Genomic DNA, 26,399 nt, shown 5'->3' on the forward strand with positions numbered 1-26,399 from the left:
GGGTCCCTGATCTGAAGCATAAGTTTGCCTTTGCATGAATGCTGCTTGTTTTTTTTTTAACATCAGTTGTCCAAGGTACTCATGCCTTTCTTCCCATTTCAGGGAGTTTGCCTATTTTAAAAGCATAAAGTTTGGTTGGCTGCCTCCTTGGCACCACAGTTAAGTGGTACATAGCTTCAACAAGAGCCACATCTCAGTGGATTTCAGTGCCCAAGATTTGTTTGCTGCGAAACACCCTCCTGAATGGAGGAAATCATCTGGCTCTAAGAATTTCTGCCAACAATACCTAAAAATGGCCCCACACTATTGATTCTGATGTGCATCAGATGTACTTTGGGTGCAGGTATTGTCAGTTAAAATTGGTGCTGAGAGTGGCTAGGTTACCTCCTCTGAACACCATCAGGATTTATTTATTGCTTTTCTCACATTGAGCTGAAAGGAAGATTATGATGAAATTTTCCACCATGGATTCCCCTGCAAAGTCATTTATGTGGTTTTGGACATTCCCAGATACCAGCCTGGTTTCTATTTGGACCTTAAACCTAAGCTCTGGGAGTGTTCTAATTTGGGAAGATTGTGACATGTATATAATGGTGAAGACCTTAAATTTAAGATTAATCAAAAATCCAAAACATCAGGAAGGCAGGTACTATGGGATTAGAGTTATAATAAATTGGAGAGATAAGAAGGGGAAAACTGAGACTGAAATTTTAAGATTACAACTGATAGAATGTGAAGTTCAGTTAGGAATACATCAAAATAAAACTGTAGAGGGACAATAGGAATCAATGAAAATTTCAATAGATGAACTAAAGCTTGGGCTGAATTATGTAATGTGGCGGTAGATGAAGGAGATCTTAGTTGACATCAAGGTATTAGAAACGTATCCCAACAATCCATCATTTGGGGGAAAAATGTATGATTAGTATCTCACTTACTCTTCTATTACTGGCATACCGAGCTGTTTTATTTTTTAAATGCATTTAGAAAGACACCAAGGCTATTAAGTCAGCATCTTCCAAATGTAGCCTCTACTACTTTGAAGGATAAGGGCAACATGTGCACTGGAAGTTCTCCAAGTTACTCCCTACAAAAATGCCTGTAGGACCACCACCACAATGCAAGCCAGCGGTCCTAGATAGCTCACTAGTCAACAAAATTTCAACAGCAACCAAAGATTTACAAAAAAAAAAGAACACTAGCTGGGGCAGCTTTCTCCTGAAGGAATGCTTGAAGAGACAATAAGAGTTGACTGAGACTCAAAAAGCACTTAATTGGATGTGGACAATCAAGCTGTATTCATGCTCACTGAGTTGATTTTCATTGGGTTACAAACCATCAGTAAATTCTGCATCCCAAGGAATGATACACCATCTTCTCCCAGTTTTTCACTATTTTAAAGCTCAGTTAATATTGTAAAATAAACATTGCCAGAAAACTTTTAATATAGTTGAACAAATAAAAATCTTATATATTGATACAGTTTTCTGATAAATCTTTCAAGTAATCAGAAATAAGTTAACATGATCATAAAACCAGCAGCAAATCTCATTACCATTCCAAGATCTGTATTAATTCTCTTTCATTTACTGTCAGTTGTCAGAAGCTGTTTCACTTAAATTCTAAGTGATAATTGCAGATTCTGACATCCTAGCGCAGTTATTGAAATGAATATTTTCAATGTGCTATGGAATGGATATGTTGTACGCATCACAAATAAGTTTCACAAAGTATTGTCTCTCACTTTACAAGCCTGAACTTGAAATAATTTGCAAATATAGTATCCAGTATCAAAGCTGCAATTCATTGCTATATGATTTCTTTGGTCGACTGTTAAGTTGCAACAAACAGCTGTATGGTGGTCCCTTGTGATTCCATTTCTAATTATACTTGTTCCTCCTAACAAGTTCAGCTGGATGTCGAATTGGCAGAGAGCTGCAAGTGTAAGTGTTTTGCGAAATCCACTTGTGCCCGTGACAGAACTTGGTTGATAAGAGCTTTTGGAAGCCAGCCCTGTAAAAAGACATCAAAAAGTTTAAGGAATGAGCTCTGGAGTTACATTATCTATGTGAAACTAGTTGACTTAATAGTAGAAATAAGAGAAATAACAGTTGTGAAGTAAATTACATAAACTTGCAGAGGATGTATTGCCACAGAAGCCCAGTCAACTCAAGAATTAATGCTCTACAGGGACCTCTTGATTTTACTAACTTTAATTCCATCTATCACTTCCTTTCTTCCACATGTGCTTAGCTAGCCAATTAAATTAATCCTTACTATGTGACGTAACTACTCCTTGTGATGAGTTCCATATCAAACGTATGCAGTGTAGTTAAATTGATTGTTAATGTGATAACAAGCCAAATAAATCAGGATGATCCCAGAGTATTTTGTTTGACTTGGTTGCTAATTCATCCCAGATTTGTAACCGGTATCTGTTCTTTGCCCTGGGCCAGTGTAAATTATGTGTAAAGTTCTGCACTGGTTTAGTGACCACAATCACTGGAGAGTTACATGTACCGTAGACGGAGTCAGATCTAAAGAGTGGAAACAAACCCTTTGGCCCAACAAGTCTATGCTGACCATTAAGCACCCAATTTAACATTAATCATTTTCTCCCTACGTTCTCATCTGCTACTCATGGGTTCTATCACTCACCTACATACTAGGGGTAACAGAGTAGAGACAATTAACCCAGCAATCTGGACATCTAAAGGATGTGGGAGGAATCTGAAGCATCTGGGGAAATCCATATGGTCAGAGGAAGGACATGCAAACGTAGGCTACATTGAAGATCAGGATCAAACCTTGTACTGGAGATGTGAGACAGCAACTGTATTTGCTGTTCCCTGGGATCTGAGACCACCATGGTGTACTAACACTGGGTGAAATCTATTAAAACACTTATTCCATACTAACTTGTGTTGGTGATTGGAAAATTATGAATACAGTTCCTACAATCTTCTGAAAAGTACAGCCCAGCCAGAATGTGGGATAGGTTTTTTTTTTAACCATTTGAGCTATGTAGCAAGATTAGACACTTGGGGGAGGTATCATGACAATGCTATTACATATGACAAGAAAAACTTGAGAGTCAAACCGGAAGGAAGAAGCACAGGTAAAGCCGCAAACTAACCTTAAGGTCCATGCTGAGAAGCCAAGTAAATTGGGTCTTTTTCTTGTTGTTGCTCACAGGACTTAATATTATACAGGATGGTCCAATTTCAGCTCTGTTGTTAGAAAACATATCTTAGAAATCGATGTTTCATGTATTCACTAATTTGCAATAGATCTTGTCAATAGCTGCTATTAATAACAGCTTGTCAATAACTGCTATTAATCCATACCTAGTGAAGCCTTTCTGTGGTGGCATCAACTTGGATTTTGTAGCTATTCCAGCCAAATAACAACATAATCCTTCTTTCCTGCAGTATCTTACACTCACAAAGTCTCTCTGCCCGATGATGTTTCCAGCTGTCTCTCCCATGATTTCATGAGTTACTATGGTTTTATCACCAATTTTTTGAAGGATCTAAAAAAACGTTAATGTTAAGAAACATTAGGCAACATTTTTTTTGAGGGCAAGCAATCCTACATGATTTCAATACAATAAAGTGAGGTAACATAGCAGAGACAATTTACTTGTATATGCTTAACACTTGGATTCCATGAGCTCATTTGATCCACTTTTTCATGAAGTTCCGAATACACACGTTCCACAGTTGCATTCAATACCACCTCCAACTTGAAAACCTTTCCAGTTGCAGGTAGAAACTTGCTTGCAACATTATCACCATTCTTCTGCAAAACAAAACACAGGTAACTGTTTCTAAATGGTTGCCATTCACAATTTCATCCCTTTTAACCTCTTGATATCATTTTTATCCAACATTCTACCCAATTTGCCATTCTTCATTATTGAGCCTATGTCAAACATGGGCAAATAAGTCAACCTAGGAAGCATTAGCAGTGGCCTTGATCTTGACCGCTGACATTTTCACACATAAATGCATATAGGAAATAGTCAAAGTGATCCCAGACGGCTTTTATCCATCACTGGACCAATTTCATAAATAGTTATAATAAGAGTAGTTTCTGCTAATTCAGAGTCCTTTCCCTTCCCTATGGCTTTCTTCTTTTACTATCAAAAATGAACTTAGGCTTACCCAAGGAGTTAAATTAAAACCAGTGCACTGCTACCAGAAAAAAGTGAGCACTTAAGACCAAGCAAAATGTCTTACACACTCCTCTTTGGAGGCTTGGCAAACTCAGCAACTTATTTTGATGTACAACAGATTCAGTCGTTCCAGTGACGTCAGATTCCTTCTAATGCTCATTTCCAAGATCCATCAATAAAAAGATTACCATTTTGATTTCTGTTGTCCATCCAGTCTCCTGTTTTAAGATCTCTCGTGCTTTTAGTAAAGCTTCTTCCCCTTGCTTAACATACGACAATTCTTCTGTGTTCGAAGTGCTATTTATTTTCCGCTTTTCATCTTCTACCCTCATAGCTGTGATAAAATGAAATATCGTATAGAGAAGTGAATTGGCATGATTATATTAATTCATTGCCCTTTCCCTTCTCAATGCCTTTCTATTTTATTAAGTACTGTCTTATTTGGGAAATATTTCTTCAGCAGCTATAGCTATACAGTGCATATTCTATGGTGTATGGTTGTCTCTGACAAGTGAGCTATAGAGAGATAAGAATCTGATCTTGCCTTCATTTGAGACTGCATTTTCAAAGGAACAGGGTTAGGTCATTCAATTCCCTAAGCTTTCTTCAGCTACTCATTGTATTCTCTAATATTGCACTATCTACTTGCTTTGGTTCCTTTTCCTTTAATACACTCGCTCAACAAAAATATATCATCTCATTAAATAGGAGTTTTTTAATAACTATGCAATCATGTGATCTGGTCAAATGTATCCCTTCACCGGTTAAGAAATGCTAAAAAAGATAGCCTTCTATATTGTTCAAATGAAGATGAGCTATTTCAGTTGTCATTAAGTTATATACCACTGAAAGGCAGGAATAGCAAAGTGCGTGTTACACCTAATAGTAAATATAGTCTTGTGTTAATACCTCAGCAATATATAAACTGCGTACCAAAATAGATGCAAACCTTCGTGGAAGTTTTCTTTCTGAGATAGCGTATTAATCATGCTTGGCAGAACTTTTTCTTCTGTTTTCATTCTTCTCAGTTCCCGGGCTATTGTAACCACTGCAGTTTTCTTCAATCCTGCAAGAGAAAGGAAATTGAAAATGGGCAGGTTAGTTCCTAAAGAGTCCTCCATTTTATGAAGTGTGTTCCATATAGCCCTCTTAACTACAGAATAACAGCTTTACTACATTGCTGAATTAAAATTATTTGCTGTTTTATGTTTCTAGTGTAAGAAAGCAGATTGGAAACAAATTGCAAGTCTCTACCTGTCATGGTCCTGAAATGCTGATATGAGATGCCACAGCATAATTTGAATACTGCTGGTAACATGGTTTTTGTGCAACTTTCTGCTCTGTTCTGAGCTTGTGGTTCATTTGTAGTGTTGTTCCACTTTTATACTTACTGTATGAAGGCCAGAATTTCTGATAAGAATGTGTGGATAATTACTCACCAGCTGAATACAGCCTTCAAGGACGACAGATGGAGTACTGAGTGAAGTTTTACGCAGGTGATTTTGTGATAGGTTTCGTACAATGCAGAGATCTGCGTAACAAAAAATTATTCTCTGTTGGATGTACGACTTTTCATTTTGTTTCATTGACATTGGAAGAGACCGATGCCAAACTTTTCAGCAACCTACTCAAATGTTCTTGTTCATAGATGTTTAAATTACATGTCATCCTGCCTGGCAATAGAAATAAAACATGCTGGAAACTTCCTGTTGGTCAAATCATAAACAAGAGAAAATCCGCAGACACTGGAAATCCGAGCATCACACACAAAATGCTAGAGGAACTCAACAGGTCAGGCAGCATCTATGGAAAAAAAAGTACAGACGGCATTTCAGGCCGAGACCATTTGGCAGGACTGGGGGAAAAAAGATGGAGGAGTAAATTTGAAAGGTGGGGGAGGGAGAGAGAAATGCCAGGCAATAGGTGAAACTTGGAGGGGTGGGATGAAGCAAAGAGCTAGGAAATCGATTGGTGAAAGAGACAGAAGGCCATGGAAGAAAGAAAAAATGGGGATGTGGGAGGAGCACCAGAGGGAGGTGTGGTGAACTACATATGCCTGTCTGGACTGCTCCTGTGGCTCCTCCCACAGACCCCTGTGTAGAGGCGACTGAGGCCTGTTGCCCTGCCTCATTCCCCAGGATGTAGTGTTGTTTATTCTTCCAGTCAATAAAAGCCGATACCTCGCTTCCTACGTCTCAGCGTGAGTTATTGATGGTGCATCAGGAGGTGATGGGCGGGCAAAGAGATAACATAAGAGAGGAACAAGGGGATGGGAAATGGTGAAGGGGGGGGGGGGGGGGTTGGTGGAGGCATTACCCGAAGTTTGAGAAGTCAATGTTCAGGCTATTGAGTTGGAGGCTACCCGATATGTCTATCCATGACCTTCTCCATTGTCAGGATAAAACCACACTAAGGTTGGAGGAACAACACCTTATATACCGTTTGGGTAGCCTCCAACCTGATGGCATGAACATCGATTTCTCCAAATTCCAATAATGCCTCCACAATGACCCTCCCCCACTTTCACCATGCCCCTCTCTCATGGTATCTCCTTGCCCGCCTATCACCTCACTCTGGTGCTCCTCCCCCCCCCTCCCATTTCTTCTTTCTTCCATGGCCTTCTGTCTCTTTCACCAATCAACTTCCTAGCTCTTTGCTTCATCCCTCACCCCTCCAAGTTTCAGCTTTCCCCTGGTGTTTCTCTCTCCCCTCCTTCCACCTTTCAAATCTACTCCTCAGCCTATTTTTCTCCTGTCCTGCTGAAGGTTTCAGCCCAAAACGTCGACTGTACTTTTTTTCTGGCCTGGCCTGCTGAGTTCCTCCAGCATTTTGTGTATGTTGCTGTTGGTCAACTCTAGGATGACCAACTCTAGATGGATCATTCCCTAGAGTTTCAATAGATGTTATTGTGTTTTCAACCATCACACATTTGTGTTTCCATCAGCATTGCCCCAAGTCCCATTTCACAGTATGATGCCTAATTGGGCAGTTAATTAAATTAACATTTTCTTGTGTGATTCATTTTAAAACATTGTTTCATAATGCTCGAAATTTGAGTTGCCTTTTTGGTGCCTTTCTCTTCCAATATGCACTATATTTAAAACAAAATTTCAAAGAGACTGAATTTTTAATTGCTTATCTATATCTGTCTTGGAGGCCAACGTCAAGCTTTCATTCAAGAGGGTGAACCCTTGCAAGGCAGCAGTGCCCAATAGAGTACTTGGTAAGGCTCTGAAAATCTGTGCCAACCAACTAGTGGGAGTATTCAAAGACATTTTCAGAATCAGAATCAGGCTTATAAACACCAGCAAGTGTCGTGAAATTTGTTAACTGAGCAGCAGCAGTTCAATGCAATACATGATAACATAGAAAGAAAAAGATAAGTGAATCAATTATAGTAAATATATATATGTAGTGTGTGTGTGTTGAATAGATTAAAAATAGTGCAAAAACAGAAATAATATATATTTTAAAAAGTGAGGTAGTGTTCATGGAATCAACGCCCATTTAGGAATTGGATGGCAGAGAGGAAAAAGCTGTTCCTGAATCACAGAGTGTGTGCCTTCAGGCTTCTGTACCTCCTTCCTGATTGTAACATGGAGAAAAGGGCATGCCCTGGGTGATGGGGGTCCCCGATAAGGGACATTGTCTTTTTTAGGCACTACACCTTGAAGATGTCTTGGATGCTGTGGAGGCTAGAACCCAAGATGGAGCTGACTAATTTTACAACTTTCTGCAGCTTCTTTCGGTCTTGTGCAGAAGCCCCACCCCATAGTAGACAGTGATGCAGCCTGTCAGAATGCTCTCCGTGGTACATCTATATAAGTTTGAGTGTTTTAGTGACAAACAAAATCTCTTCAAACTCCTAATGAAATATAGCTGCTGTCTTGTCTTTATTGCTGCATCGATGTGTTGGGATCAGGTTAGGTCCTCAGAGACCTTGACACCCAGGAACTCGAAATTGCTCTCCCTCTCCACTTCTGATTGCTCTGTGTGGATTGGTTTGTGTTCCCTTATCCTTCCTGAAGTCCACAATCAGCTGTTTCATTTTACTGACATTGAGTGCCAAGTTGTTTCTGCAGCACCACTCATCTAGATGGTATATCTCGCTCCTGTACACCCTCTCACCTTCATCTGAGATTCTATATTTTCAGTCTCTCACTACTACTGTAGCAAGTTCCCACCTGTTTCAAAAGGGCAACAATTACGTATACCAATGCCCAAGAAGAACCGTATGAGCTGCCTCTCTGATATCGTCCAGTAGCAATCAGACCTACGGTGATGAAATGCTTTGAAAGGTTGGTCATGGCTAGAGTCAACTCCTGTCTGAGGAAGGACCTGGACCCACTGCCATTTGCATATCACCACAACAGGTCAACAGCAGATATGATCTCAATGCAGCCTTGGATCACCTGGACAATACCTATGTCAGGATGCTGTTTATTGACTAACTCAAGATTTAACACCACCACTCCTACAGTTCTGATCGAAAAGCTACAGAACCTAGGTCTCTGTACCTCCCTCTGCAACTGGATCTTCGACTTCCTAACTAGAAGACCGCAATCTGTGTACAATCTGATGAAATAACATCCCCACCTCGCTGACAATTTACACTGGCACTTCACAGGGATGTGTGGTTAACCCACTGCTCTACTCTCTCTACACCCATGACTGTGTGGCTAGGCACAGTTCAAATGGCATCTATGAATTTGCTGATGATACAATCATTGTTGGCAGAATTTCAGATGGAGATGAGCGGGTGTATAGGAGTGAGGTATGCCAACTAGTGGAGTGGTGTCGCAGCAACAAACTTGCACACAACGTCAGCAAGACCAAAAAGCTGATTGTGGACTTCAGGAAGGGTAAGACAAGGGAACACATACCAATCCTCGTAGAGGGATCGGAAGTGGAGAGAGTGAGCAGTTTCAAGTTCCTGGGTATCAATATCTCTGTGGACCTGACCTGGACGCAACATATCAATGCAGCTTTAAAGAAGGCAAGACAGTGTCTATCTCTCATTAGGAGTTTGAGGAGATTTGGTTTGTCAACTAAAACAGTCAAAAACTTCTGCAAATGCACTGTGGTGGAGAGCTTTCAGACAGCCTGCATCATCCCAGGTATGGGGGTGGGGGGGTGCTACGGCACAAGGTTGAAATAAATTGAAGAAACTTGTAAAATTACTCAGCTCTATCATGGCACCAGCCTCTGTAGTATCCAAGACATCTTCAAGGAGGGGTGCATAGCCGGGTAGCATCCATCATTAAGGATCCCCAGCACCCAGAACATGCCCTCGTCACGCTGTTACCATCGGGAAGGAAGTACAGAAGTCTGAAGGCACACACTCAGCGATTCAGGAACAGCTTCTTCCCTTCTGACATCTGATTTCTAAATGGACATCGAACCCACAAACACGACCTCATTACTTTTTTTATTTCTGTTTTTTTTTGCTCTACTTATTTTAACTTAACTATTTAATAGACATATATATACTTAATGTAACAGTTATTTTTATCTATCTTTATTTAACAAAGTACTTCATTATACTGCTGCCATAAAGTTAACAAGTTTCACGACATATTAAATCTGATTCTGATTTTCACAGTGGTAACCTGAAGATTACTCTTTAATTCACAAGTTAAATATCAATTCTGGAGGGTTAAATCTAAAGACATTTTAATAAAGCAATAAGATTATGTCTCTCTGGGATTTATTTATTCATTTATTCATTTTGTCATTGTTAATCTGGCTGAATAGTATCTACATGTCTCTACTTTTGATGTCAATCGCTGTAATATCTTGAGCTAACCACTAGGGGGTGACACAGATGCCGATGTTTTTATGTCAATGTTTTATTCTGATCTGCTCATGCCTAAATTAGTAATAACTTAACTTCATAAAATACTTGTAATCTTCAAGGAATTACACAAGGGGTTTACATAAATATTTTTTTTAAATCACACGAGAAAATACTCATTCAGTTAACCAGAATCTAATCACAATTCAGGATCTCAAGGTATCCCAAAGAGCTTTACAGTCAATGACATAGATAGATACATACATATTTTATTGATACTAAAGGAAATTTCAGTATCACAGTAGCATTACAAGTGCACAGATATACAAATATTAAAAGAGAAGTAAGAAAGAATAAAAACTGTTAACTCAAACAGTCTAACAGGAGGGTATCATCATTTCCCCGGCTATAGGTTGACTCATATAGAGCCTAATGGCCGAGGGTAAGAATTACCTCATATGGTACACTTTGGAGCAGTGCGGTTGTCTTAGTATATTACTAAAAGTGCTCCTCTGTTCATCCAAGCTGGCATGCAGAGGGTGAGAACCACTGTCCAGAATTGCCGGGATTTTCCGTAGGGTCCTTTGTTCTACCAGCCTCCAGTGTGTCCAGTTTGACTCCTATAACAGAGCCAGCCTTTCTAATCAGTTTATTGAGCCTGTTGGCATCACCCGTGTTGATGCCATTGCCCCAGCTCACCACCACATAGAAGGTTGTACTAGTGACAACAGACCAGTAGAACATGTGAATAACGTGACATAATGAAGTAATAAGAGAACATCTTGAGAGGGGCAAGAGTTGTCAAGATGCAGATTTTTATACTGAAAATTCTAATGATTCTCACCTCAGCAGCTGTATTATATTTTCTTAATGTCGGAGCAATTAAAATTGAGGGTGCAAATAACGTGGATTGTGGGCTTGGGGCAGCTTAACATAGATAGGGATGTGGGGGGAGTTCCTTAAAAGCATTTGATGACCATGAGTATTTTAAACTTTTTCAGGTTTTCATTATTTCAGAGGAACTGCAGGTACAAAAGTGGTAGGTGAATCAGTACAGCATAAATGTATAGAGCAATACAACATGGATACAGACTTTTTGGCCCAGCCAGACCATCCCTCCCAGCTAGTCCTACTTTACTGTGTTCCACCCATATCCCTTTAAGCCTCTCTCCTTCATGTACCTGTGTCTAAGAGCTGTTTAAATCTCACTATTGTACCTGCCTCAACTATTTACTTCCTCTGGCAACTCATTCTATATACTCAGCATCCCCTGTGTGAATAAGTGGCCTTTCACGTCCTTTTTAAATCTATCGCTTCTCACTCTAAATCTATACCCACTAGTTTTGGATTCCCATACCCTGGAGAAATGACTCTTACTATTCACCTTATCTATACCCCTTATAATTATGAAGTTATCTTTAAGGTTGCCCCCCATTCTCCTATGCTACAAAGGATAAAGACTTAATCTGGTTAACCTCACCCTATATCTCTGTCCCTCTAGTCCTAGGAAACAGTACTTTTGATACACAAGTTCATGGAGAACAGAAAACAGGCCAGTAGTTCAGAGATATAAAGCACAAATTGCTGGAAACCCTGAGCAGATAAGTCAGGCTCGATCAACATTTCGTCAGAACTTCAGGGTTCTGTGATATCCAGCGGTTTTTATTTCAAAAATGCGTTACATTGGTTAAGTCCAAAGGCAGCAAAGGAATGATGTATATTTCAACAGGCATGCTGCAGGAGTGGCACAGGATATCATGAAGGTGCTCTTGATATTGACATGTACACATGGATGGAAATTCATCTCAGCCCCAAATTGGGCTCCGGTCCAACAGCTGCTAAGAAGAGGGACAAACTCAGTACTTTGAGTCCTGACGAAGGGTCTTGGCCCGAAACATTGACTGTACTTCTTCCTATAGATGCTGCCTAACCTGCTGCGTTCCACCAGCATTTCGTGTATGTTGCTGGACAAACTCAGAGGTCTTTTGTGCCTAAACCAATAAATTACAGCAAACAATAGATTAATTCCTGATCCATACATTGAACAAGTAGCTGCTCATACACATATAGTCTGTTCTGTTACACAGTGATGCTTAGAACATAGAACAGTACTGCAAAAGAATAGGCCATTCGCCCCCAAACCAGCTAAAAAGCAAATCAAAAACACCCAAAAACTAATCCCTTCTACTACACAAAGTCTGTATCCCTCCATCTTCCTTACATCCATGTGCCAATCCAAACGTCTCTTAAAAGCCTCGAATGTTTTTGCCTCTAGCACCATACCAGTCAGCGCATTCCAGGAATCCATGTCTCTCTGAGTAAAGAAACTTACCCCGCATGTCCCCCTTGAATCTACTCACTCTCACCTTCAATGCATGCTCTTTGGTATTATACATTTCAGCTGAGAAACTCCCTGTCTATCTATGTGTCTCATAATCTTATAAACCTCCAACAAATCTCCCCTTAGCCTCTGGTGCTTCATAAAGAACAACCCAAGTTTATCCAGCCTCTCACGATAGCAGGCAGCATGCTGGTAAACCTCTTCGGCACCCTTTCCAAAGCCTCAACATCCTTCCTATAGTGGAGTGATCAGAACTGGATGCAATTTTCCAGATGGGCCTAACCAGGGTCTTATAAAGTCGCAACATAACCTCCTGACTTTTGAACTCAATGCCTCGACTAATGAAAGCAAGCATTCCATAAACCTTACCTCATCGACCTCTGTAGCTACTTTCAAGGAGCTAAGAACTTCTTCACTCAGTAAAAGCTGCTGGCAACAATTCAAAAACATATTTCAGATTCGCTAAACATAGAAATGTAATAAAGGTTACATAAATATTAAAAAGTGCTAGAAATAGACAGCAGGAGCAAAGCAAAACATGACATTTAAAGCTTGTGAGACAAAATGATCCACTGGTGTTTTTCTCTCTGATATTTGGAGTCATCGTCATAATTTTAGTGGTGAAGTTATGGGAACAGTATTTAAAGACTTGAACTATTGACCTGAATTTAAAAATCCTTTCACTGAAGCTGGCAGGTGTAAATTCAAGTAATTAAATGTCTGGTGTTAAAATATAATTGTCAGCTTTTTTAAAAACTAAAGATCTGTTTCATGAATTCTCCTCTGGGCGGGAAATCAACTGTCCTTCCCTGTTCCAACCTCAAATCCTCAACATTATTGATTCTCAGCTGCCCTTTGAAACCACACACTGTTCAGAGTGCAAAAAATGCTGGCTTTATTACACAACACATCCACAAATAAATATTAACTAACATAGCATTTAACTATTGTTTTTCACAATAACCTATTGCATGTTTGTATTAAATGTACAATGTTTTTCAAGTGTTCGAAAGAGTTGCTACGGAGTAGCTGTAAGACCTCCATTATTGATTAGACAAATACATTTGCAATGCAGGTATTAAATCCATTAGAACATAGAACCTAACTCTATTGATCTTCATCATGGGTAATGACTGATTATCTCTTTTAGAAAGAGGTAAGATGATTTTCATAAGAAATTAATGAATGATGGGCTCTCCAAGATCTGCCATGTTTAAATAATTAAAATGCAACACTAATTGTAGCTTGTGTTAACAGTACATATTTGGAGGTAATTTTTCTTTTACTTGAAATGCTTGGAAATTTCCTCTCTCAGAATCCAGTGTGTTTCTTTCCCCCCAGCCAGTGAAGGACTCTGGACACTGACTTATTTCAGGAAATGGGCTAATGTCTTCATTCATACTTTAAGCAGATTTATATATGGAGCCATAAATAGAGTGTGGAGCACCAGGATTAGTTTAGTAATGTTAAAGGAAAGATGTCAAAGTTTAATCTCTCTGTTGTAGATGTGTATGATCAATGGTTTTAACATGCAAAGTATAATCTGACTGAATGCACTTAGGTTGCTGAGGAAAGAGCTGTGAGGTGCAAAGATTTCCAGAGTACTCTGAGAAATTTCACTTAATCTCTTTCCAAATTATACTAAGTGTTAATCAGAACATAAAAATTTAGTTAAAGGCCAACCAGTGGAAGAAAGACTCTGATTTATAAATGCCTTTTATAGTCCACACCATCAAAGATCCTTTATTGCAAGGGTCCCAACCTCTTTTAGGCCATAGAGCCTTACTAGTAACCAAGGGGTCCATAGACCCCAAGTTGGGAACCTCTGCTTGACATTGAAATACTTATGTAGTCACTTCTGCAGTGAAGTGACTGTGTGCAATTTTTTCATAAAATATAATTGCATACAGAAAGCTTCCTACAGAACGATGATGATGAAATATCAATTTTAGCTGCACTAATTCAGGTAAACATCGGCCAGAGAATCTTCAGCATCTTTTAGCGTGATAGTACGTTTTCATGTGTACAACATCCTAAAGCATGTATAACATGTCAAGAAGGTGAGTAGGATCTTGTTGCAGTTGCATCTGATTGGTAAGGCAGTACTTAGAGTACTGTGGTCACCCTGTTATAGAAAAGATGTGCTTAAACTGGACAGAGTGCAGAAAAGATTTACAAGGATGTTGCCAGGGTAAGAGGGCCTGAGTTACAGGGAAAGAGTGGCCATGCTAGGTCTTAATAGTTCTGAGTTGGATGATCAGCCATGATCATACTGAATGGCAGAGCAGGCTCGAAGGGCCGAATGGCCTACTCCTGCACCTATTTTCTATGTTTCTATGTTTAATACCTTGAAATATAGGAAAATGAGGGGCAACCTTATAGAAGTGTTTAAAATTGTGAGGGGTATAGATAAGGTAGTAGTCTTTACCCAGAGCAGGGGAATCCTAAAATAGGGAGCATACCTTTAGAGTGAGATGGGAAAGATTTAAACAGGACATAAGGGGCAACTTTTTCACCCAGAAGGTAGTGAGTACGTGGAAAGTGCTGCCAGAGGAAGTGGTAGAGGCAGGTAAATAACATAATGAGAAAGCTTACAGATGCTGGAAATGCAAAGCGGCACACACAAAATGCTGGAGGAGTTCAGCAAGTCAGGCGGCAGCAATGGAGAAGAGTAACTAGTCAACGTTTCAGGTCGAGACCCTTCTTCAGGTCCTGCCTGGCCTGCGGAATTCCTCCAGCATTTTCAGTGTGTTAATCTAAGAAACAGTTGAATAGGTACATGGAGGGGCAGGACTTGGAGAGATATGGGCTGCACACAGTAAAATGGGACTAGCTGGGTAGGCGTTGTGGTTGGCAGGAACTGATTGGGCTGATGGGCCTATATCTGTACTGTATTATGTTAAAACTCCAATTCAGGAGGGACAACTAAAAACTCAGTTGAAGAGATGAACCTTGAAGAGTGTTTCAATGGTACAAGTATGTGGGGTTCATGCAAGGGAGAATTAACACAAGGTAGAGGCTGTGTTGTGGAGTTTTGGATAGTGTTTTATAAAAGAGATGAGATGGCAACTAAAAATTCCATTTAAAATAGAAAACAAAGCACTGGGGTGATGGAAGTGAAATGCAGGAAGTGTGTGAAGAGAATTTATTAAAAAAATGATGAGGAACCACAGACTGAACCAGCAAAACACAGCACGCTCTCGTACCTTTCCAGTGGCTCTGGGGAGTCAGAAACCCTGGATCTGAAAACCAACAGTCTAATCCAGCCAAGGGCATCTGTCCACAGGAGGTGAACACTGTACATGCTGGCAAAGCCCACTAGGTTGCAATTCTCGGTCTTGGCTTATTGTGTTCTCTGGTCTAATGGATGTTTCTGGGGGTGTCAAGGTCAGCTTAGAATATTGGGACTGCCACTCCGAATTACATTAATGAGTTGGCATTAATTCCAGAATCAAATCTAGGACCATCTGGAAGTTTGCTCCCATAACAAGCAACACCTTTATCAAGTAATGCCTTCCAGGATTTTCCCAGCCAATCATCACTGAACTTTGTTTAGCCTTAATATTTATACACTGCTTAGCTATACAATAACCCAGACTTGTTTTTGCTAAGTTTAGATGTTTTATATTTTAATAGTTTGTTTTAAAATATAATTGCATCATAAAGAAAAAGTTTGCAGTCAAAATTAATAGTTAAAATGTTGTGTAGTCTCAACAACAGGCTGTTTAGAAAATATGCTTCCACAATCAGTGAAAATTTGATTGTGTTGAGGTTCAAACTCATTCAAGAACAATACTTACAAGATTTTTATGATTCTTTTTACCATTTAAGAAACTGACTCTAATGTCATCAATGCAAGGGAACGCCAAATACACTTACACCTCATGTGCTTCGCCATACTTCACAAAACTCATGATGGTTTCCATGTTTTAGGCACCTTGATATTTGAAAATCAGTAACTATGTAGGGTTATGAAACAGAAGAGGCAGTGAATGGTGCAAAAAGCTCTCAAACTGAAGGAACTGTTGAGGTCAAACGCCTCACAGGTATAAAGCTATTAGGCATACAGTTAGTTCAGAGGACACCGCATAAATAGCCAGAAATTAAAGTTTCCACTTGGAACAACAGGGAACTATTTATGATAATAATTAGATAATTAGAGGCTTTATTAATACTAATACTTTTGATATTTGTACATTATCTTTGGTGGTTATGTTTCTAATTTAGCTAATGATCCATTAGAAAAATGAGTTTAAATCTAATAATAAAAACTTGATAACTTAAATTCTATGTAAAATATGGAAATCTAGAAATAAGTGTTGATAAGACCATAAAATACTGGAGCAGAATCAGGTCATCTGGTCCACTGAGTCTGCTCCACCATTCAATCATGGCTAATTTACTATCCCTCTCAAACCTATTCTCCTACTTTCTCCCAGTATCCTTTGATGCCCTTACTAATCAAGAGCCTATGAACCTCTTCTTTAAATATACCCAGTTACTTGGCCTCCACAGCTGTCCCTAGCAATGAATACCACAGATTCACCACCCTCTGGTGAAAGAAATTCCTCCTCATCTCTGTTCTAAAGGAACGCCCCTCTATTCTAAGGGTGTGCCTTCTGGCCCTAGACTCACCTGCTATAGCAAACATTATCTCCATGTCCACTCTATCTTGGCCTTTCAACATTCGATAAGTTTCATTCAGATCCCCCCCCCCCCATTCTTCTAAACTCCAGTGAGTACAGGTCCAGAGCTATCAAACACTCCTCATACATTAACCTTTCCGTTTCAGGGATCATTCTTCTAAACTCCAGTGAGTACAGGTCCAGAGCTATCAAACACTCACACATTAACCTTTCCGTTTCAGGGAACATTCTTCTAAACTCCAGTGAGTACAGGTCCAGAGCTATCAAACACTCCTCATACATTAACCTTTCTGTTTCAGGGATCATTCTTCTGAACTCCTCTGCAACACTCCCTCAAATTTAATTTTTATAGCTGTGCCAATCAATTATTGCTCTGAGCAGTTAACTTTACATAGCCTGAAAACTGCGTGGCATTTTAAATTAACGTTATATAAAAGAAAATTCCAGCTGCACGGCAACAAAGGGTATGTGTGTGCAAACATTGCAGTTATGTCTTGGCTGCACATTTGCTTAGCTCAGTGCTCCTCTGGACCCTCTCCAATAACAGCACATCCTTTCTTAGATATGGGGCCCAAAACTGCTCACAATACACATGCAATTTGACCAATGTCTTAGAAAGCCTCAGATTATATCATTAGCATGATATCAGATAAAATAACTGATGCAATCAGATTCTTGCCAGAGGAGTGGAAGAACATCTATTTATGACATTGACCCACACCACAGTTAAAAACTTTGTGGTCAATGTGAAAACCGGCTTTTCACAAAGGATACATTGAATTGAAACAATCACCAAACCAAATAAGAAATAAGCTGGTGACAGTTTCTGTTCAATGTGTTGGTCATCCATGAACAATTTGGCCAAATAAGTAACAGAATTGTGACCCTTCACAACCTGTAACTCTGTGGATCAATGCATACACCATTCCTCCATTGATACCAAATAAAGTGAGTAACCAAGTAACAGAGAAGCATAGGCCATTCCTCTAGAACAGTAGCAGCCATACAATCTCAATAATGATTGCAACATAGAAGAATATCATTCATCTAAGAGTCCAAGTCAACTTTCTGTGAGAGAAATCCCAGTAGTCTCATTCTCTGTTGAATCCTACCCAAGAACTTGTCATGTGCTCCTGAAATTTCCAAAATGCTGAGGTCTGTCCTATGTATCTGATACCATATGAGGCAGGTTTAGTATATATGCATCAAACTTGGACAGTGTTCAGTTCTGTGCTGATAAGCCTCAAGCAATATTTGAACAACACAAAGTGTTGACTATGTCCAATACTAGAAAGTTAAAGTTGCATTGTTATTTAATGACATTACTATCAAATACTTGTGTTGCCATATTTTCAGGAAACTGAACCAGCAATTTAGTTGGAGCATGCAACTGCTCTGGCATGTTTAATATGACTGCCTTGGGGGTGATTTTCATGGTGATTGTGGTTCAAATTCAGTATTCTGTTGAAGGTTTCTCGGCTTCTGAGTCTTGATATCATGCCTCAAGGGACTGCTGGTGACGAGAAGGTGTACAGGAGCAAGCTAGATCAGCTGGTTGAGTGGTGTTGCAGCAACAACCTTGAACTCAATGTCAATAAGACCAAAGGGCTTCAGAAGGGTAAGACAAGGGAACACACACCAGTCCTCACCAAGAGATCAGAATTGGAAAGGGTGAGCAACTTTAAGTAGCTGGGAGTTAATATCTCTGAGGAATAATCCTGGTCCCCAATGTATTGATACATCTACAAAGAAGGCACGGCAGTGGCTATATTTCATGAGGGGTTTGAGGATATTTGGTATGTCCCCCAAGGTACTTGCGTATTTCTACAGAGGTACTGTGGAGAGCATTCTAACTGGCTGTATCACCTTCTAGTACTGGCTGCAGGGGGTTTACTGCACAAGAAACATCGAAAACCTACAGCACAATGCAGTTCCTTCAGCCCACAAAGTTGTGCCGAACATGTCCCTACTTTAGAAATTACTAGGCTTACCTATAGCCCTCTATTTTACTAAGCTCCATGTACCTATCCAAAAGCCTCCTAAAAGACCCTATCGTATCCGCCTCCACCACCGTTGCCAGCAGCCCATACCATGCACTCACTACACTCTGAATAAAAAACTTACCCCTGACATCTCCTCTGTACCTACTCCCCAGCACCTTAAACCTGTGTCCTCTTGTGGCAACCATTTCAGCCCTGGGAAAAAAGCCTCTGACTATCCACACAATCAATGCCTGTCATCATCTTATACACCTCTTTCAGGTCACCTCACATCCTCCATTGCTCCAAGGAAAAAAGGCTGAGTTCATTCAACCTATTCTCTTAAGGCATGCTCCCCAATCAAGGCAACAACCTTGTAAATCTCCTCTGCACCATTTCTATGGCTTCCACATCCTTCCTGTAGTGAGGTGACCAGAACTGAGTACAGTACCCCAAGCGGGGTACAAGATCGAACAATCCGTAAGATGTTGTAAGCTCAGTCAGCTCCATAACAGAACTAGTCTCCTCAGCACCTAGGACATCTTCAAGGAATGATGCCTCAAAAAGATGGCATCGATCACCAAGGATCCCCATTACCCAGGACATGCCCTCTTCTCATTGCTACCATCAGGGAGGATCTACAGGAGCCTGAAGGAACACACGTAATGATTCAGGAACAGCTGCTTCCCCTCTGACATCAGATTTCTGAATGGACGTTAAACCCATGAACACATTTTTTTTCTCTTTTTACACTATATTTAATTTAACTATATATAGTTAAATGGTCCTTCAATTTCAAACCTTCAACTATATATAGGTGAAGGGTCTCAGTCCGAAATCTATATACAATGTTTGAGGTATTGAATAGTTTGACACTGTGGGCATACAGATGTTTCCAGTAATAGGGGAGCAAAATAAAGCTCTAGGAATATGAGAAAGTGACTAAATGAGTGTATAAGGAAGTTAACATATAACGATACAATACATGAACAGACCCTTTGGCCCATTATGTCTTCACTAAACATGAAGCCAAATTAAACTAATGCTATTCTGACTGCATATTCATGTGTCTAACAGCCTCTAAAGCATCACTATTGTATCTGCTTCCACTACCAGACACCCACCACTCTGTAAAAAAAACCCCCACATATCTTTAAATTTTGTGTCTCTCACTTTCACTTTAAACTTATGTCCTCATGAGCTGTTACCCCTGAAAGTAGCTGCACAAGTTGACAGGGTGAGAAGGCAGCCATTGACATTTACTGTACATCGGCTGTGATGAAGTGCTTTGAAAGGTTTGTCATGAAACATATTAACTCTTGCCTTAGGAGTGACATGGACCTGCTCCAATTTGCTTTCCACCACAACAGGTCAGCAGCAGATGCCATTTAATTGGCTCTTCACTCTGCTCTGCACAACGAAGATTCATACATCAGGATGCTCTTCATTACCTACAGCTCAGTATTTAACACTACCTCAAAACTAATCAATAAGCTCCAAGACCTAGGCCTTGATACCTCTTTGTGTAGTTCAATCTTCAATTTCCTTGCTTGCAGACCGCAGTCAGTTCAGATTGGCAACATCTTCACCACAATCTCTCTCAGCACAGGTGCACAATAAGGCTGTATGCTTAGCCCCCTGGTCTATTCGTCTTTATTTTTATTGAGGCTAAGCACAGCTCCAATTTCATATTTAAGTTTGCCAATGACACGACTGTTGTTGGCCAGATCAAAAGAGGTGACAAATCTGCATATGGGGGGGGGGGGGGGTGAGATTGAAAATCTAACTGAAAGATGCCACAACAACATCCTCATCAGCAAAACTAAGGAGGAAGAAACCAGAGGTCCATGAGCCAGTCCTCATTAGGGGATTGGAGCTGGATAGGGTGAGTAACTTTAAATTCCTTGGCATTATCATTTCAGAGGATCTGTCCTGTGATCAGCACATAACTGTGATTACAAAGAAGGCACGGAAGTGCCTCTTCTTTCTTAGAAGTTTACGAGGATTTGGCATGCCATCTAAAACTTTGATAAACTTCTGTAGAAACAGAGTACCAAGAATGGTATGGAAATACCAATGTCCAAGGACAGAAAAGCCTACAGAGAGTAGGGGATATGCCACAATCCATCACAGGGAAAGCCTTCCCCACCATTGAGCACATCTACAAGGAGCTCTGCCACAGGAAAGCAGCATCTATCATCAGGCACCTCCACCACCCAGGTCTTGCTCTCTTCTCGCTGCTGTTATTGGGAAGGAGATACAAGAGCCTTATGTTCCATACCACCAGGTTCAGGAACAGTTATTAACATTCAACCATCAGGATCCTGAACCATCATGCATAACTTCACTCACTTCAACACAGAACTGATTTCATAACCTCACTTTTAAGGACTCCACAACTCACATTCTCAGTATTACTTTCTATTAGTTTTTTGTAATTGTAGTTTGTCTTCTTCTGCACATTGGCAGTTTTTCAATCGTTGTGTGTAGTTATTTTCATTGAGTCTATTGCATGTCTATGCTCTACTGAGAATACCTACAAGAAAATGAATCTCAGGCTAGTATATGGTGACATATACGAAGTTTGATAATAAATTTTCTTTGAACTTTCACATGCTTACCTTTAAGTTTAAGAGTCAGGGAATTGTGTTACAGGTCTATAAAACTCTAATAAAACTTGTGTTCTCAGCAGTGGATGCTGATGGGGAGACCTAATTGAAATGTATAATATTTGTTACGTACCCCGTAACTGGGTCACTTACCAGCAAAGATAGAGAGGTCCGTTGAAGTCTGATGGTACTATTTTTTAAAGTCTTTATTTATAAAGGGGCACAAAAATAAGATTAATACAAACATTCAGATAATATACATCGTCAATACTCAATCTAAAAGCGCGGGTATAGTAATAATCATCAATAAGAAATAGCTCTATCGTTTGTCTAGGGGATAATATATTGTCCGATGGAAATATAAAAGTCACTCAGTTCCTGCAGGCTTCAGCCTTTGGGGACCGCTGGGTTTTCATTTGTTGGAGAGAGAGAGAAAAGAAACTTGCCCGGGTCTTTTGATGAGGCCCATCCGTTGAGTCGGGGGAGTTGGTTCCCCGTTGTTAGTTCAAGAAAATCGTTTCTGTGGTACCCGCCACCGGCTCCCAGGCAAGGGAACCAAACGCACGTGGCTTCCTTCAAATGGCTTCCCGCTATTACGGGATCACTAGCGTTTCTTCTGGTGCGTCTGAGGGGCCGTCTCTACAGCCCCTCTTTTATCTTGACTCGCAGGGTAGTAGATGTCAATCAGGTTGGGGGTGAGGCATCTCTCTCTCAACCAGCCCACTTTGCCCGAGGGCTTGCACGTAGCCTAGTCCCCAATCCACAAATGTGTCTCCAAGAGACAATGGCCAATGTCGCGTGACTTTACATTGCCGGGGAACGAGGCAATTTGCACGTCTCTCCCTCATTTCCTGGGTCCTTTGACCCAACCCACTAGTGCTCTTGCGATTCTCACAAAGGAGGGGGCTGCGGGCATAACATATTATAAAAGGCATTGATAGAGCGATAGATGGCACCTTTTTCCCCAGAGTTGAAATATCTAATACCAAGGAAATGGTCATGTATTTAAGGTGAGAGGGGATAAATTCAAAGGAGATGTGTAGGGCAGGTTCTCTTCACAGAGTGGTGGGTGCCTGGAATACAGGCATGGTGGTTGTTATGGTTTATAACTTCAGAAACTAACCAAAAGTAAAAGACAGAGCCAGCAATAACTCATGTACATTTTGTTTTTACTTCAGTGAGGCATAATGACATATGTCATTCAAATACTTTTACATGTAACCCGTAATGAATTATGTAAGCAACAAAGAATGCTTAATCAGACAAATTATTTACAATGTTACTCCAAGTATCACTGAAATATTAAATACACAACAGTGGTGAAGGCAGATATGATAGAGGTATTTGAAAGGCCCTTAGGCACAGGAATTTGCAGAGAATGGAAGAATTGGACATTGTGTAGGCCAAAGGGATGAGTTTAGTTAGACATTTAATTAGCTAGTTTAAACAATTTAGCTCAACATCGGCCTATTTGGTGCTGTATTGTTCTATGCTTTATTGCCATCAAATTTGCTGATAATGCAAAAGCTGATGGCAAAGCAAGTTGCCATTAACCTTTGTATACAATTTGGGTCTCAAGGTGTCTCTGGAGTTGGCAGAGAGAGACAAATATTCAGCAGGAGATTGATGGACTTTAAAGGGAAAGTAGGCAATGATCATCTGTCAAAGATTGAGATTCATCTGTCAAGTGTTATTGGAGGGAGACAGAGGAAGGAAAAATGGAGATGAAGAATCATGTGAGGAAAAATAAGTATGTGTTTTGGTTGGAAGAATAGAAAATAAGAATATTGTATTAAGAGAGAGGGATTACAGAGGTGAGGCATCTGGGTGGTCTCAAGCAGCTATGGGAAAGTGCTAGTCTTCATTGCAAAGCAGATGGCATAGAAAACTGAGACTCCTGTGAAAAATATAAAAGACATTGCTGAAATATTCTGGATAATTTTAGTCACCTTAATTAAGCAAGGATAAATTTGAACTGGAGGCAGTTCAGAAAAGTTTCAATGTGTTTATTCCTGGAACGAGGTGGCTGACGGATGAAGAAAAGTTAATTCAGTTTGAAAGAATAGGAGGAAATCTTATTTTAAGACACAAGACTCTGATGGGATCTGTAACTAAAAGACATTGTTTCAGCATGGGGGATAGTCTATGAGAAATTTTAACTTTCAGTAAATTTTCAGAATCTTCATCTGCAGAGAGTAATGAAGACTTAATTACCCGATAGGCACTTCAGATAAATGGCTACATAGTTAAATAAGTTGTGCCCTGAATATTTAAGGTTGCATAACATTTAGAAAGATGCTACAAGCTATGGTGGTTATTTAAGGGATCTTTTAAAATTCACTGAATAGATTCATTTGTGTGTGCAGTAAAAACTACTATAGATTTTAATAAAAAGTGCTGGGTCTACACAAAATGAGAATGGCAAAATAATAATGGAAATCAATGGGACCAGGTGATCTTTACAGGTACTCTACATCAGTTTTCAGTATTGAAAATATATACGATCCATAAACCATTATTATTTAGTAAATGGGATGGAAGACCTCAGGAAAGTTGCAATCTAGGGATGTGCACTGCCAACATAAAAGCCAAAGAGAGGGCATATAATAAAGCAAAACTTAGTGGGAAGTTAGAGGATTGGGAAGCTTTTAAAAGCCACCAGAAGGCAACTACCGTAAATAGTCATTAAGAAGGAAAAGATGGAATGCAGGGGAAGCTTGCCAATAATATTAAAGAAGATACCAAAAGTTTCTTCAGATACATAAAATGTCAAAGAGAGGTAGAGGTGGATATGTGACCACTGGAAAATGATGCTGGAGAGATAGTAGTGGAGACAAGGAAATGGTAATGAACTGAATAAGTATTTTCCATCATTCTTCACTATGGAAGACACTAGCAGTGCGCCAGAAGTTCGAGTGTGTTGGGATAGAAGTGCTTGAAGTTACTATTACTAGGGAGAAGGTTCTTGGGAAACTGAAAGGTCTGAAAGTTGATAAGTCACCTTGACCAGATGATATGCACCCTAGGGTTCTGATGGAAGTGGCTGAAGAGATTGTGGAGGCATTAGTAATAATCTTTCAAGAACCAGTGAACTCTGGCATGCTTCTGGAGGAATGGAAAATTGCAAATGTCATTCCACTCTTCAAGAAGGGAGAGAGGCAGAAGAAAGAAAATTATACGACAGTTCGTCTGACCACCATCATTGGGAAGATGTTGGAGTCGATTGTTAATGTGGTTTCAAGGTATTTGGAAGCTCATGATAAAATAGTCAGTAGTCAACATGGTTTCCTTAAGAGACAATCTTGCCTGAAAAAAATCTGTTGGAATTCTTTGAAGAAAAAGCAAGCAGGATAGACAAAGGAGAAATCAGTTGATGCTGTGTACTTGATTTTCAAAAGGCCTTTGGCAAGGTGCCACACATAAGGCTGCTTAATAAGTTATGAGGCCATGGTATTACAGGAAAAATGCTAGCATGGATAAAGGAGTGGCTGATTGACAGGAGGCAAAGCAGGGAGTAAAGGGAGCCTTTTCTGGTTGGCTGTCGGTGTCTGGTGGTGTTCCACATGGGTCTATGTTGGGCTTCTTTTTACGTTATATGTCAATGACTTGGATGACAGAATTGATGGCTTTGTGGCAAAGTTTGTGGGCAATATAAAGATAGGTAGAGGGGCAGGTAGTTTTGTGGAAGTAGAGGGGCTACAGAAAGACTTAGACAGATTAGGAGAATGGGCAAAGAAATGGCAGATGGAATATAGTCATGCACTTTGGTAGAAGAAATAAAAGAGTAGACTATTTCCTAAATAGAGAGAAAATTTTAAAATCTGAGGTGCAAAGGGACTTGAGAGTCCTTGTGCAAGATTCCCTTAAGGTTAAATGTAGGTTGAGTCTGTGGTGAGGAAGGCAAATTCAATGTTAGAATTCTTTTCAAGAGCACTAGAATATAAAAACGAGAATGTAATGTTGAGGCTTTATAAATCACTGGTGAAGCCGTAATTGGAGTATTGTAAGCAGTTATGTGCCCCTCATCTAAGAAAGGATGTGCTTACATTAGAGAGGTGTTATGGTCCAGTCCTGAGCCCGCATTCCGGGTCTTGATCTGGTCTGCAGACTCGGGACTCCGGGTCTTGTAGCCATCCCTCCTTTCGCCCTTGAGCCCAATTAGTTACACCTGTAGATCATCGTGGCTCGTTGGGGCTCAAGGAGACGCACCTGATGCCCATCGGCTGGCGGTGTATACAGGGGGCTGAGTGGAGTTGGGGGTTGTCCTGCTCCTCCTGCCTATCCTGTTCCTCTGGTTGCCCTGGCTTGGAGTTCCCCTTGTTAAAGACAAGTTCTTTGAGTAAGTCTGGCAGTCACCCTGGACCTAGTTCCCTTCCTATCCCTTGCCTCTGTTGGGCAAGCCTGGCTGGACTGCTGTTGCCTGGTGGGGGACTCTGCCCCTTTCCTACCCCTTGTGGCTGACGGGTTGTGCCACCCCCGTGCCAGGTGCCCCGTGACCTGCCCAGGCCCCCATGTTCCTGCCTGGGAAGTCCGGGCCCTGCCTAGGAGTTATGCGGCTGGCCAGAGGACTCTGCCCCTTCATATCCCTCTCTTTCAACGGGTTGTGCCCAGCAACTTGCCCAGGTGTCCTGTGACCTGCCCAGGCCTCTGTGTTCCTGCCTAGGAGGTCCAGGCCCTGCCTAGGAGTTATGTGGCATGCCCGGTGAACTCGGGGATCCTGCCTTGCCTGAACTCTAAGACTCTCCCGGAACCCCAGAATCACTTTGAACGTCACATCCCTCACTCACACTACGGTCACCACATCTTATCTATCGTTTAGTTGTTCCCATCCTGCCCCTAGTACTTCAGTGCCT

At 40.5% G+C, this 26,399-nt stretch overlaps 1 protein-coding gene across 4 annotated transcripts; it reads right to left on the minus strand.

Annotated features, from left to right (window-relative positions):
• Positions 1-1,421: 1,421 nt before the first annotated feature.
• Positions 1,422-22,349, minus strand: LOC140714239 (steroidogenic acute regulatory protein-like). 4 transcript variants are annotated; one of them, XM_073025272.1, is made up of 7 exons: positions 21,993-22,349; positions 5,127-5,243; positions 4,366-4,511; positions 3,643-3,801; positions 3,348-3,532; positions 3,137-3,230; positions 1,422-2,013 (listed from the first exon to the last, which is right to left on the minus strand). In XM_073025272.1, the coding sequence occupies exons 2-7, from the start codon at positions 5,194-5,196 to the stop codon at positions 1,909-1,911; spliced, it is 759 nt and encodes a 252-aa protein (XP_072881373.1). In that variant the 5' UTR covers positions 5,197-5,243; positions 21,993-22,349; the 3' UTR covers positions 1,422-1,908. The 4 variants fall into 4 exon arrangements, with proteins under 4 accessions (XP_072881373.1, XP_072881374.1, XP_072881375.1 ...); XM_073025273.1 differs by having other exon boundaries at positions 21,700-22,349; XM_073025274.1 differs by lacking the exon at positions 21,993-22,349 and adding an exon at positions 12,682-12,734.
• Between the last annotated feature and the right edge of the window lie 4,050 nt (positions 22,350-26,399).

This window comes from Hemitrygon akajei, chromosome 21 (genome assembly GCF_048418815.1).
Source record: "Hemitrygon akajei chromosome 21, sHemAka1.3, whole genome shotgun sequence".
In the NCBI taxonomy this organism is placed as follows: domain Eukaryota; kingdom Metazoa; phylum Chordata; class Chondrichthyes; order Myliobatiformes; family Dasyatidae; genus Hemitrygon; species Hemitrygon akajei.

Coding starts and splice junctions, on each gene's coding strand:
- LOC140714239 (XM_073025271.1), bottom strand. CDS start 5,495: ATGTTACCAGCAGTATTCAAATTATGCTGTGGCATCTCATATCAGCAT. Junction 5,244..5,431: donor GCATTTCAGGACCATGACAG/GTAGAGACTTGC, acceptor TTTCTCTTGCAG/GATTGAAGAAAACTGCAGTG. Junction 2,014..3,136: donor TTCTCAGCATGGACCTTAAG/GTTAGTTTGCGG, acceptor GTCTTTTTACAG/GGCTGGCTTCCAAAAGCTCT.